This window comes from Leuresthes tenuis, unplaced genomic scaffold (assembly GCF_036924035.1).
Source record: "Leuresthes tenuis unplaced genomic scaffold, fLeuTen1.0.hap1 SCAF_18, whole genome shotgun sequence".
Taxonomy (NCBI): Eukaryota; Metazoa; Chordata; class Actinopteri; order Atheriniformes; family Atherinopsidae; genus Leuresthes; species Leuresthes tenuis.
The window spans coordinates 21,771,803-21,786,448 of NW_027325372.1; the positions used below are offsets into that span (position 1 = coordinate 21,771,803).

General features: G+C 39.7%; 1 protein-coding gene across 1 annotated transcript in view; it reads right to left on the minus strand.

The window, feature by feature from the left end:
- Positions 1-6,302: 6,302 nt before the first annotated feature.
- fam135b (family with sequence similarity 135 member B) overlaps positions 6,303-14,646 on the minus strand; it is a 52,426-nt gene continuing 44,082 nt past the window's right edge. Inside the window, exons 14-20 of the mRNA XM_072369876.1 lie at positions 14,121-14,287; positions 13,795-13,886; positions 12,615-12,712; positions 11,630-11,781; positions 11,420-11,530; positions 10,779-10,892; positions 6,303-9,913 (exon numbers count right to left, since the gene is read on the minus strand). Coding sequence (XP_072225977.1) covers positions 9,708-9,913; positions 10,779-10,892; positions 11,420-11,530; positions 11,630-11,781; positions 12,615-12,712; positions 13,795-13,886; positions 14,121-14,287 — 940 coding nt within the window. The 3' untranslated portion in view covers positions 6,303-9,707. The remainder of the gene's footprint in view (positions 9,914-10,778; positions 10,893-11,419; positions 11,531-11,629; positions 11,782-12,614; positions 12,713-13,794; positions 13,887-14,120; positions 14,288-14,646) is intronic.

A 14,646-nucleotide genomic window follows, 5' to 3' on the forward strand; every position in this document is an offset into this window, starting at 1 on the left:
TGACTCTAGCTAGGAAACAAAAGGGAAACTTCAGTCTTCAGTTCACTTCAAACCAACTCCAAACCCTCTTTAGCATTCCCACCCTTGGAACCAGCTAACTTTCTGCAGGTGAGCCCTTATTACGACTCACGGCTCTCAGACTCAGCACAGATACACTTAACAGCACATGTGCTGCAGTGAAATGAAATGGTCAAAAAGTGTATCCTTTATGAAGTGATTTTGTCATTTTTGTCTGCCGTCTTTGTTTGGCAAGAAGAACCTGAAAAAGGTTTGTGGTGGAGCAGCAATAATGGTGAAGGTGTAGAGGACTTATGGATACATGTTTTTCTTTATCATGTTTGTTTGGTCAGGAATTCAGTTTTACAATATTTCTTTGAATAAAATCTATAGGGCTTTAAACATTAACAGATATTACTTCTAACCATGTTTTAATGGTAATTATTTTGGATCGAGGGGCCTTGGATTTTGATAGCAAGTTAAGCACAAACACGTCAGACAACCAACACTTACATATTTTACAATGCTCCGACAATTATGATGTCTGGAGATCGTCTGGATTTTATCTGGATTTTATCTGGATTCTTTATCTTTTAAATCTGGATTCGTCTGGACTTTGAATTGACAGTAAACTGGACTGGACTGGACCAAGAACACGCCTGCTATCTACAGGAAAGGCCAAGGTCTTTCAATGTCCACAGGATATTTTATGAGTCCGTGGGGGCCAGTGCAATCCCCTCTGCTGTGATATACTTGGCCAGCAGACTGAGGGTAGCAGACGCCGACAGGCTCAATAAACTGATCTGCGAGGCCAACAGCATTGGTGGGGTGGAACTGGACTCTCTGGAGGTGGTGTCAGAGAAGAGAATGTTGTCTAAGCCAAGGTCAGTACTGGAAAACCCTTCACACCCACTCCAAAGGAAATCATTTATCCAGTGGCTTTCAAGCTTTACAACTCCACCCTCTTTAGGTTTAGTTATTGTGTACACTCTTGCATTCACACAAATGTACATTGTGTACATAGACTTTCTAATTTGTTATATTACATCTTGCCACTTAATATTAATTACTTTTTCTATTTCAACATTTACTGTACAGTTGTGTTATTTTATTGTTTCAGTTTGAGTATTTTTTTTCTTAATTTTTTGTTTTGTTAGTTATTTTTATCTCCAATCGAGCGTGATAGAAAAGTAATTTTTCCTTTGGGATTAATAAAGTAATTCTGAATCTGATTTTACAAGCGGGAAAAAGCATTGTACTAAAAACTGTCGAGAAGACTGTTAAGTAGTAGTCTGACAGATCTGTTGAGACGTCACAGTTCATTCATAGATGCTAACACAGCTGGTATGAGCAAGAGCAACAACATACAAGACAGAGACACAAATATTGAAGACTTTGCACAGCTCAAAGATAAGCTTCTATTGTCTGATTTAAAGGTTAACATTGTGGTTGAGAATGACTGCTTTGGTGAGATGATACTGTACATAGATTAGAGCTGAGGTAAAACATACCAACTAGACTGTATTTCACTTGTGTATCAACGTAAACAGTAAGTAGTTGTTATGTCTTATATCTAAGTGAAGATATAATGCAAAATCATATAAAACCAGCAAGTTTTCATTTGCAATGAACAATTAATTTTTACTTTAAAGACGTGTCAGACTACTTAACATTGCGTCCAGTGTGCTATGTTGTCTCTGAATTGTACTGTAACTCCTGTACCTTTGCAAGTATCAGACCTTCTTATAAGGTAGGGATAAGCACAGCTGGAAATTTAGGTGGTTGGTAGTCAAATACCAATAGCAATAGCTCAATATTTATGGTCTTTAATGTGTTTTTATCAGTGTTATTATTGTTCTTACTATGTAACACTTTGAGATTTGTTTTACAAATGTAAATTGATTTATAAATGAAATGCATTAAATACTATTATTATTAAATTGTTCCCAACTATTAAATGTGCAACGTTTAAATTTTTCCATCCTCAGGGTGAAAATCCCACATCTACGGCTCCGCCAATGTACCTGTCGTAGTCCATCGGGCTAACTTTATTTTTTTCCATACTAGCTTTGTGAGCCATTTCAGTGCTTTGCCTTTGACATTACAGCAAAACACATCACACTATGGCAACTTTTCAAATCCATCCATCCATCCATTTTCTATACCCGCTTAATCCTTCCGTTGGGTCGCAGGGGGGCTGGAGCCTAACCCAGCGGTCATCGGGCAGGAGGCAGGGAACACCCTGGACAGGTCACCAGTCCATCACAGGGCCACACAGAGACAAACGAGACAAACAACCACACACAAGCTCACACTCACTCCTAGGGACAATTTCAAAGACACCAATTAACCCTCCCACTGTTTTTGGACAGTGGGAGGAAGATGAAGTATCCGGAGAGAACCCACACATACATGGGGGGAACGAACCTGGAACCCTCTTGCTGTGAGGCAACAGTGCTAACTACCACACCCCGTGTTATTTCAAAAGTATGCTGAACTATATCTGTAGATTTTAGATAGATTTTAAAAGACATACTTACATGGGATGTTTGTGTACATTGAAGAATTTACTATGTAATAAGGAACTGATAAAACCAAAAATCTTTCTGGTTCTGATATTCTGCCCCTCGCCCTCCATCATGGTCACTTTGTATTATGGAGCAGTGCTTCAGTAAGAGCTGTCTGCTCTTCATAATAATACACCACACTCATTTTTGAAAGCGTGTACTTTCTGTAAGGCTATTGTTGTTATCAGCTGAAACCTTTTTTTAAAGAAATAATTTTCCAAACAAGCACAGCTATGCTTGTCTGAAGCAATTCTGAAGCAATTCCCCTTTGGAGACATATGACAGGAAAGCCATCACTCAGAGTGGTCCTGAATGTCCAGCTCTGCAGCTTTTATGATGCTTCATCTTCCTCATCTTTAGGTGTGAAATCCTGCTCATCAGTGTCATGGGAGATAATGAGACCATGTGAGATCTTATTACTTTCCAGCTCAGACAGTTTCATGCGGCAATAATTACTCCCACCGGCGACTTGCTTATTGACGACGCCTGCCCAAAGTATCACTCTGGGACTAATGGTTTCCATCCCTCACAAGGCAAACAATGGAATGAACACCGCTTCAATCAAGTCTGCAAGATGGATTTAATGACAAAATCATTTTTCCTACATTTTATGGCTGAAGAGGAGCGACACATGCAGAACAAGATGGGTCTCCTGAGGGGATGTGTTTGAGCGGGAGCCGAGCTGTAAACAAGAGTGCGCCTTTTATTAGCTATGATTTCATTTCATTTGATGATAAGTGAATGTGACCAACCATTTGCTCTTACTTGAAGCAAATAAAAAGCACTACTTTGTATGAGGGCAGTTCCGTCATCAGTTTGCAGTGATGCCTTGTGGGCTGGGGTGGGAAAAAATGAGCTGTATTGATTTCAGGGTAGGGAAGGAAGAGGGGAGAAAAATACAAGTGGAGGGACTCCAACTAGTCTCAGTTGGATCATGAGGTCAACATGCAGTGACGAATGGGCAGTGGAATGAGAAAGAACACCCTGAAATCAAATTGAGTATGGATTGTTGTGGGCTTGGATTTATAGCTCCAGGGTATCCCAAACCTGAAAGTCATAAATTGATGCAGCTGAAATGGGGGGTCAGTGGGGGTTTGCAGCTATTATTCGTTTACTGTGCGTAAGACTGATGGACAATACAAATGGCAGGTCATTGTTGTCCCACAACAGGGTTTGTTAATAGAATATACACAGACAGAAGTTAAAGGCCGTGACAAATCTGTGGGTGGAGTGGCTCGGAAAAGCAGGAGCTAGCTACATGTCTGTGCATACCAACAAACCCCTCTTAGGGTCGCTGACAGGGTGACACCTGCTGTCCTCAGATAACGTCTACAACCCTCCATAGGCTAAACGGACTCTCTTACATTGACCACCCATAACAGTGAAAATACCTGCTTAATATTGCAGATAGACTGTATGAATGGCAAAAAGAATTTCAAAGAGGAAGAGCTATGGGCTGATTTAAAGAGGGCAAAATCCAGCCGGAATTAGCCATGTTAGCGATAAAAGAATAGAGATAGAATGACAGACAGCAGATCTTCCTTGTCAAACTTGCACATAAGCTTCATTACTTACTAACACCCACTCTGGCAGGTATCACAGCTTCTAAATGCTCTTCAGGTTCAATTCGTGTTTGAGGCATTTTTGTCAATTCTTTCTGCTTTTCTTTTATCCGCTGCTCCTTTCTGACTTGTCCACAGCTTGGGGACCTGTGAGGCTCATGGAACACCTTCAGCTTTTGCCACTGGATTGGAGGTGTGTAAACTAAACAGTCTTGGTATATGGGTTTTGTTTTGTTCTTTGTTCAACACCACTCCAGGTTATGATTTGCCTTTCTAGCAATCCATTTAGAAATTGTCTAAAATATTCTTGGTCACCCAGACCATACCTTCTCCTCCAGCATTCTTTTTAGCTGCTGTGTCTTCATGAAATTTGAAAAACACCACTAATGCTTGGCACGAAATGCTTGGCTAGCTTTTTTTTTTTTTTTTTTGAGGATCTCCAGCTTTGTAGGCACCATGTGTTGTAATTTTTAGTGCTTGGCGGTTGCTTAGATGAGCCAATAGACTGATTTCTGAGACAAAGTTAAAGGAGTCACAGTATTTTTAAAGCTTTGGAAATATAGCACCACTTGGTCACCAATCTAACATAGTTACAAAAGGTCTAAGGAGACCTTAGTAAGTTTTCTTGAGAGCTGAAATTTCTATTTGTACCTTTGCATGGTGCTTCTTTCCTGCTTTACTCCTTCACTGTAAAAAAAAAATATATATAACATACTCAACATTCTTACTATAAATGTTGAAAAGAAATTGTAATTTTTCTGTCCAGTTGATCTCTCGGAGCCAACAACAACAATAGTTTCTTCTAAACCCTCAACTTGTATTATAGACCCAATCCAAACCAGACTGTTCAAGGAGGTTTTCCCCTTAATTGACACTTCCATACTGGACTTGATCAATCTGTTCTTGTTGACAGGATATGTACCTCAGACTTTTAAGGTTGCTGTAATTAAACCGTAACTTAAAAACCTACTCTCAATTCAGAAGTGCTAGCTAATTATCGACCTATATCCAATCTCCCTTTTTTGTCTAAAGTTCTTGAAAAAATAGTTGCAGCTCAACTTTGTGTTCATTTACAGAAAAATAATCTGTTTGAAGAGTTTCAGTCAGGTCCTCCACCATAGCACAGAAACAGCACTGGTGAAAGTTACCAATGATCTCCTCTTAACATCTGATAGCAGACTTGTGTGAGATCCTGTTGGATCTCAGTGCTGCATTTGATACAACCGATCATAGCATTCTGTTACAGAGAGTTGAACATGTTATTGGGATTAAAGGAACTGCATTAGACTGGTTTAAGTCCTATTTATCTGGAAGATTTCAGTTTGTTCTTGTAGGCGAAGAATCTTCCTCACCAGAGTAAGTCATGGAGTTCCACAGGGTTCTGTGCTTGGACTAATTCTTTTCACTTTATACATGCTTCCATTGGGTAATCATATTAGATAGCATGGCATAAATTTTCATTGCTATTTTGATGATACTCAGCTATATTTGACGCACATATTAAACAGATTTCTTGAACTGCCTTCTTAGCTTGGGAACTCCTGGTTCTAGCTACAAGAGTACCAGACTTGAAACTCCAGGAACTGGGATAGCTGTGGGAGCTAACTGTGAGCTTCTGCAATACAATAAAAAACACAATGATGCCTTTTCTGTCATTGCTCCTAACCTGGGGGACAATTTATCTATTTATAGAAAGTCTGAGGGTTTACAGACTTTTAAGACACTAATTAAGACCCAACTGTTCTTATTGGTGTTTGAATTAAATACACACACACACACATATATATATATATCTTTTTTTTTCTAATATTCAAATTTTCTAATAGACCTACTTTTTCTACTTTTAATATAGGTATAATTCCATTTGACCTATTGTGTTTTACTCTGTTGTTATGGGATGTCATAGCTCTTATATATATATATATATATATATATATATATATATATATATTGTACACCACTTTCATGCAACTCATTTGTTTATAAAGTACTTTATAAATAAAACTGACCCTGGTATTCACATACTGTAGGACACCTGAAAAGCTTTCAAACTATTTAAGAAAAAAAAACTGAGGACATATAATCCTAAAGGGGGAAATATAAAAAACAGAGTGTAGTGACAGCACTTATAGTAATACAAAATAGTAAACTCAAAGAACAAAACAAAACAAAAATAATAACGCAAAAGGAACATTTTTTATTTCTGACATATCTGTTATTATATTATTATGCAATATATACTTGTATTTATATTTTTACAGAGAACACAAGCTACTACAGAATACATACAGTATGATCAGCAACATATAAAAATAGTACAGTCGTATTGGCACAGATGAAGTAGTATTTACGGTACATGTTATAGAAAAAAAAAATTTGAGTAGATACATGTCCCTCACAGTGATGTCAGACATTACATTCAGTTCAAACATATGGAAGGTGACACAGCAATGAGTGGACAGTGATAACACTCCTCACACACATACATATATTACACATTGTCCAGTAAAGGGCGATCAAATACAAAAAGGTTCAAGTTTGCAAGTTCTGAAGGATGACAGCAGTTCAGAGGACCTTTTGGGTTTAAGGAACATCTCTGATTCGGTCCCATTGATGACACTGGTGTACATGGACTTAACTCTCTCAGAGACATATTTGCTCATATTGAATTTCTTCTCTACATCAACAGGATGGTATAAATGTCTGTGAAACCCTTAACAAGATAGCCATCCAACTCAGGAAACTATCTCATACCTGTGCCTGCCCTTGAAGGGCCTTGATGGCGATATCTCTCAAAACTTTTTCCCTCCATCGATTCCTATCGGGTAAACACACGTGGCACACAAACATAGGAAAAGCCAACAAGTTGAAGACTTGTCCATATACAGTGTGTGTGTCGGTGGATAGGAGTTTTAAAATTATGCACGGTGAATGACAGCTCCTACAGCATGCTTATGCAGCTTTGCTTGGTGGCTTTATGAGAACGATCTCTGTGTCTGAAAAGATCCTGTTTGTTTAAAGTCAATCACCGTGGCACTATGCTTACTGTGCAGCGCCATGGCAACAGCCTCGACGTGGAAAAAGAGCACTTTGCGATGTCATTAGTTGTTCTCCAGAGACAGTACACTTTGAAGACGAGACAACGCTTGAATGTGCGAGACGGACAGCCGAGTTAAATTCTCACAGCAAGTGCAGGACGCGACCTTGAGATCAAAGAAGCAGTGCATATTTTAACAACAACAAGAACAAAAAGCTGTTTGTACTTTGTAAAGCTAGTGGAGGTTGATTCAAGGTTCTCGATAAAGTGCACTTGTCAACAAACCGGTGCAAAGGTTAAAATATAGCTCTCTGTATGTACATAACTACATATGCAGCAGGTGCACTGCCACTGCTGCCACATGTCTATGACAACAAATCTCTGAGATGGACAGCACAATGATGAGGAGAACAGTCCTCATCGGGATGCTGGAAAACTGTAGCAAACATATAAAAAAATATTTCTGATTCTGCATGAGATGTTCAAATTCTAGCATCGCCTCCCAGCCATCGTCATGCATCACACAGATTTAATGAACATGCGTGGGAGAGTCCTGGCGGCAGCTCAATATTATGAAGAATCACTCACTTTTCTTTATAATAAGAAAATAAGACTACAATTGAAACAATTTTGAAGAAACAATGAATTTTAAAAAATGGACCTTAACATCATAGTGTATTAGTCATGGAAAACACGTTTCTCTTCTATATTATACATTATTGATCATGTCAGTAAGCCTGTTTACTTCCTGTGGAAGCCACATAAATACTGAGAATATTAAAATAACAATCGAGTGGCTTATGAGAGTAGTCAGAGTTTTATAAATGTTAGTTTTAGATGAGATCAGCTCAGACTTCTGAGCAACCCACTGACTGTAAATCAAAAGGTCATTGTGAACAGTCGTGATGTTAGCCGTTGGTTTGTGAACTGTCCTTTGAAGCCTTGAGAACCACCAGCGTACTGATAACAAGGAGTGAGACGAGCTGATGGCATATTTATGTAAAGGAAAAAATATATTCAATAAAGTAAAAAATAAATCTTTAGGAGAAATCACAACTTTTTGAATGGGAGTCTATTGGATTCAGATGTTTTTGAGCCAACATATAGTTGCCATCAGTAGTATTGCACTTTAAGGCACTTCCGCATTGCCTTTGCATGATGATGTTCTGTAGACCTAAACAGTCCTAATTCTTACAACCAATCAGAGCAGGGCTTATCTCCTCTATCTGATCCAACCAAAGCTCTTTCAAATTTACTTTAGTACAGCTAAAGAGTTAGAATGGCGCTAATAGCAGAGCTAATAGCAGTGCTAATAGCAGCACTAATAACAGCGCTAATAGCAGCGCTAATAGATGCAAAAACCTTTCAAGCATTGGAACCAGAGACACAAGCAAGAGTTTAAACAATGTAGGAAATATTTCCAAAGTATATTACATTTGGCCTCTGGGTTACAGGATTAAGTCTAAAATGTAAAACTGTGAGCTAAGCTAGGAAAGAAGGTTATGTTCAAACAAAACAAAAGATGCATTGTGGTCAACTTGGCGACTTTGCTGCTAGATGTAACTACTTTTCAGATCTCTGCACCTTGTTTTCTTTTTTTTAATTCTTATTTTCTGCCAAAAGAGCATCTAGCAAAAAAAATAAAAATTTTTAATCTGGTGGCTTTATTGAGCTGCTAGTACTCCCACACAATCAATGGGTCTTGCTTGACAGGTTTGGAAGTAATAACTAAGGAGGGCTGGCCTTAACAAGCACTCAGTTCCTGATTTTAGTCAGTTTGACAGTCAGTTGGTGCAATAATCCGTGAAAATTTAGATCTGACAGTTAAACATGTGGAAGTGAATAATAGTAGCAGATCATATTAAACTATGGGCTACACTTGGTCACTCCTCTGCCCGCTTTGGACAACACTTTGATTTTTGTTACATGGATCTGACAAGAAGACACAGTTAACATTTAGATGGACTACTTACACTGTAGATACATAAAAATAAATCATTTCAAACAATACATTTGTTTTAGTATAAAGGAACAGCTAGGTTTTGTACAACAAAATCATTTACAATCAGGGGGATAAATGCTGCACATCCACTGCCTCGGTTGTAAATATAGTGTAAGACTTCTTCTTTCACTTCTTCTGCTTAACCCTTAAAGAAGAATTAAATCAACCCTTGACACTGAAGGCTGTAAAGGGAAAGTAAGTAGATGCTTTACACCACAATTAGCATCGGTTAGTGTTCTGGCTGAAAATGTATTCATAAGGCCAAAAAAACATCTACATCATCAGATGTTTTGTCTTGCATGGATACACGTCAAACTCAGACTTATGAGGTTGCAATTTAAACAGTTAAAACACAATAATCCTTTAACAGCTGCTGCTAACAGTCCTAACAAGTGGGACATACAGATCTGACCTTATTGGATCCCAGGGAATATATACATTTCATAGACTGCGCGTGATAACGGGGAGGTCCTTGTCCTCCAGATTCAAAATCCGTCAACCACAGTCAGCCTTTGTCCAGTGAGCCTGCAGTCCTAGCACCTTTATTTAAAGTAGTTGAGCCCTGCCACTAAGAAGAACTTCTCCAAGAAGAGCTCAGAGTCCAAGACTGCGATGTGGGCGGCGCGGCCGATCAGTGTGTTGGCTGTGTTGGGCAGAGCATGGAACACATTCTGCCGGATCAGACGGCATTCTTTAGCCTCCACAAGTGGCTGCAGAAGGTTGTTGATCATCTCTGTGTACACGGGACCTGCAGAACACAATGAGGAATGGTATTATGAGTCCAAAGAATAGATATGTTCATGGGGTTAAAACTTAAAAGTCGTATTATTATCAATAAATCTAATGATTAATCTAGTGTAATTAATTAATTTGTTTTTCAAATTATTGTAAGTAGTGAAAAATCCCTGAAATATTTTTCCAACAGACTAAAATGAAGAAAATGGTACAATATCCACAATGCAAATATATCCTGACAATTTCAGTAACCTGACAAAGAAATGTACCGGGACATATAAGATATGTCATGAATTGTTGTTCATCTGTCGTTGTATTTACCTCATTATAAGATATTGTAACGATCAGATGATATTTAATTGTGTTTTGATACATTAAACTTTAGAAATGAAAAGCAGTGTACTGTCTTTTTACATGACTGTCCCTAAGAACATTAAAACATACCCTAAACCATCATTCAGTTATCATTAGATTTAAATAATAAACTATGACCAAATAGTTTGCCATATATATATATACATATATATATATATATATATATATGTTCAGATTCTCTGGATCTTTCGATGATATCATGAGCTGTAAATGATGGAATATTCAAGGTCTTTAAAGTAAAAGAGACAAATTAAGACTATTCAGAAGCCAGCGGTGGCTATTGATCTGGTCATTGATAAGCTTGCGAAGGTAATGGTGGCGGGGAAATAAGGCAACCACCCTAAAGGAACACTGAGTCTTCTAATGAACACTGAAAAGGATCAGAGTTGACAAGCTGCAGGGGACAGAAGCAGTGAAATGATATACATATTAATTAAAATAAAATGTAAATATTGAAAGTGTGGATAATTCATGATTTGAACGTAATTTGAAGTACTTCCAACCTGTAGTTCTGTCCTTGAGGGCAGTCTTACACATTTCTATTCTGGCAGAGTGGAAGGGAACGTATCGGTCCTGCGGAGATGCAACCAAAACCACATTCTTGAAGAACTGCAGCCCTGAAAGGACACAAAACAAACCGGTGATCGAGACTGTAGCGAGCATGTGTGTGTATGAGTGAGAGAGAGGTGGAGACAGCAAGACAGAGGATAGGTGCAAAACAGTTGTTAAACACAAACTACAATAACAGGATTGATACGATAAAGCTGTGTATGTGTGTTTTTTTGCTTAAATCTCCTGTCAGTGTGCCTTTAAAAGAGCGCGCTAGTGGGTTTCCAGTGACAGGGTTTGGATCATTTTGTCAGCCTGCCACGGTTCTACAGGAGGAAAAAAGGCGATTTTGGGCTTATCTCTTTCATGTCTGTGTGACAAATGGCTGCTTTGTTCCACTCACACAGTGGGAAGGCCTCTCACACTCTGCTGGCATGGGTTTGCGTGTTAGCAAACTGACACACGCAAAAATTTGACAAAGAGGACGAGATGACAACGTTTCCACAAATATTTGAACAGGCTGTCTTTCAAGTGATAGTGTGTAAAGTGAGGCACTCAGTGCACTGCCTTTGTGTAGGATGCTTTCATGTCATACCTGGTTTCTGACTCAGGAGATAGAGGAATGTTTTCCGTGGATCAACGTGATCTCTGAAGGTGAGCTGCAGTAAGGACCCTGATTTCTTTAGCTTCTGCATTAGCCACAGACCTAAGCAACACACAAATGGGCACAGTCAGGGCCTCCACAACCAGCAGAGAAAAAGAATAGACACAGCCAAGTGTCTTCACCAAAATGCACGGGCCTCACCTGTGCTGACCAGCGCACTGTTGTTGTACAACGTTCCCAAGTGTGGGCCCGACAGTGAGAGGAAAGTGTGCAGTTTGGGCAAATAGCAGCGAAAGCGAGGCCTTGTCAGCACAGAACGGATGATTATGTTCCCCAGAGAGTGTCCGATGAAGCTGTAAGCATGAGACAAACGACTTTCAGAGAGAGAAACTTGCAGCTCGAGTGGGCGGCTGGGGAAAAAAAAAAAAAAGAGCTCCTCCAACGCTGCTGACCCACGACACTGTGCAGTAGCTCAATATAGAAACAGGAACTGGTTTCAGGAGAGGCTATTCAGAGATTCCTGCTACATTTGGTATGATTACAGATAATTCATCGACTTCTTAAATGTTTAAAAACACTCAACAGAAAAAGCAACTTAATGATGCAACATTAGAGGACAAACCATACAAATTAATAACAGTTGGAAATATTCGATTAGTCAAGCCTCAGTTTAATTACTGTACTGGTGCAGTACGGCCTGCAGTCTCTCATCTGTCTCCTTCCAAACTAAATATAGAGGTAATGTTGAAAGAAACAGCTGCTGTTGTGGCAGTCTATTGCTTTTGTCTTTGATACTTGGTCTCTTGAGAAAACGTCACACTAGAGAGAGCTGAGAAACTTGGATAGAAATAAATTGACACATTGGGGGCAATTAAGCAGGAGGACGAATAGCTTCCTTTGATTGGAGTTAGGCAGCATGGCACTGCTTAAAGGAGCACAATCTATCATGTGAAAGTCAGAAGCTTATTTGCACGGTATGACGAGAGCTTTGCATCCATTTTGTGCCGTTTATCCATTCTGTGTCTATTCATTATCATGAAACAGTGAGACTCTAATGCTGAGTGGAAGAATTGGTCTCTGCTGCCATCTGCTGACCAGACCCAATGCTGCCTCAGCATCAGACTAATTCAGGACGGGATTTGTTAGTAATTTGTATGCTGCAAAGGGGTAAACTTTAGCCACTGACCTTATTCTGCCTATGGTGAGATTGTAGAGCTGGATATGCTGAATTATCTCATCCAGCAGCCTGTCGGTCATGGTGTCGAAGTCTGCAAACGTGTCAGCCTGCGGGGGAAAACGGAAGGGAAAAGTACAACCATCAGTGCCCTGTTAATTACCTTGAGTTTCTGCTTGTGAATTCAGTGCTCCAGAAAGACAACGTCTTGTAATGTAATTACTCTAGATGGCATTACCTTGGCTTCCAGTACTACCGTGAGAAACTGTACAGTTATTTTTGACCAAGATCTGACCTTTGACTCACATATAAAGCAGGTTTCTAGGACCCCTTCTTTCACCTGCATAGTATGACCAAAAGTAGGAACATCCTGTCTCAGAGTGATGCAGAGACACTGGTCTATCTATTTGTTACTTCTAAACTGGACTATCGCAGCTCCTAATTATTCAGCTATCCTTCTCTGGAAGCCTCCAGCTGACCCAAAATGCTGCAGGCAGAGTTCTGATGAGAACTAACAGGAGAGATCCTATTTCTCCAGGTTTAGCTTCTCTTCACTGGCTCCCTTTTAAATCCAGAATAGAATTAAAATCATATCTCCATCATATCTTATAGATCTCATAGTTGGATATTTTTCCAACAGAGCACTTTGCTCTCAGACTCCAGGTCTACTTGTGGTTCCCAGAGTTTCTAACAGTAGAATGGGGGGCAGAGCCTTCAGTTATCAGGCCTTTCTGTTGTGGAACCAGCTGCCAGTTTGGCTTTGGGAAGCAGACATCCTTTTTAGCTTTAAGGCGAGGCTAAAAACTTTCCTTTTGGTAAAGCTCATAGTTAGGCATGTCTTTGGTTTAGGCCGAGGTTACTGGAGGACCTCCCATGATGTATCTATCAATGGCCTGGTGTGATATTGTTTGTCAATGTCTCTACCCTGTCCTCTCACCCGAAAAACTGCTGAAGCAGAGAGCCACCCTTCTTGAGTGTGGTTCCCTCTGGAGCTCTCTTCCTGTTAAACGGGGGCTTTCATCTCATCTGTCGCAGTTGGAAAGCATCCAAGTTGACTTGTACTGGACTTATTTACTTTCTCCTTAAAATGGCCTGAGATGACTTTTGCTTTGAGTTTGTGCTATTTAAATAAACTTAAAAAAACTGAATTTTCATGTGACATCAAATTTGCGCCTGTCATTGTCAAACGTACCTGGTTCCTCTCAGACATGAGGAAGTCAAGCCTAGACCCTGGCAGTCCCAGCTCGATAAACGTCTTCACCAGCCGAAGGTCTGCGCTGTTTCCTGCAAGCAGGAAAGGAAATTACGTCGTTTCTAGCTCAGCTTTTATGAGAAGTGTCTATTAATATTTTAATAGAGATACCTGGAATGTTTTGAATCGATGATTTTTTTACACAATGAAGTGAAAATGCAACATTTTAATGTTGTAGGATGTATATCACGATGCCAATGCAACATGAGTCTAAATGACAGATAAACACAATACCAAGGATGTGTCAGTACAATAGCTAGCCTCACCATCAAGCCCGTGGACACACACTACAAGGTGTATGCCGTCATCAAACTCCTCATCATCCTCCTCGGGGGGGAAGTAGGGCAGATCTGATGCCAGAAGAGGAAGGTCACTGTACAGGCTGGCCTGGAAGCTCAACTCTTTGAGCAGCTCCTCTTTGGCTTTGTAGAAACTACAGAGAAGGGGCATGACATTTGGAGAAACACATGAGACGTTACACCTAGAGTTTTCTCATTTTGCACCAACATTTGATGGAAAACCTGCCTTGCATTTCTGTATTTGTATAATCTCTGTAAACAAAGCCAGGCATCAAAAGAAAAGTCTCAAACTGACAAATAAGCTGCTCAAACTTGTATCTTGTACGCCAGGTTGCAGACTTTAGCCACACGGGAGTCAAAACAAATCCCACTGCGGTTCATTTGTTCACAGCTAATCGTGATGGACTTCTCTGCACACTCTCTGATGTGATGAGAATAGACTTTGGAAGCATGTGTAGCTGCCAGTTCCTGCAGAAGATGTCAGCAGGCATCT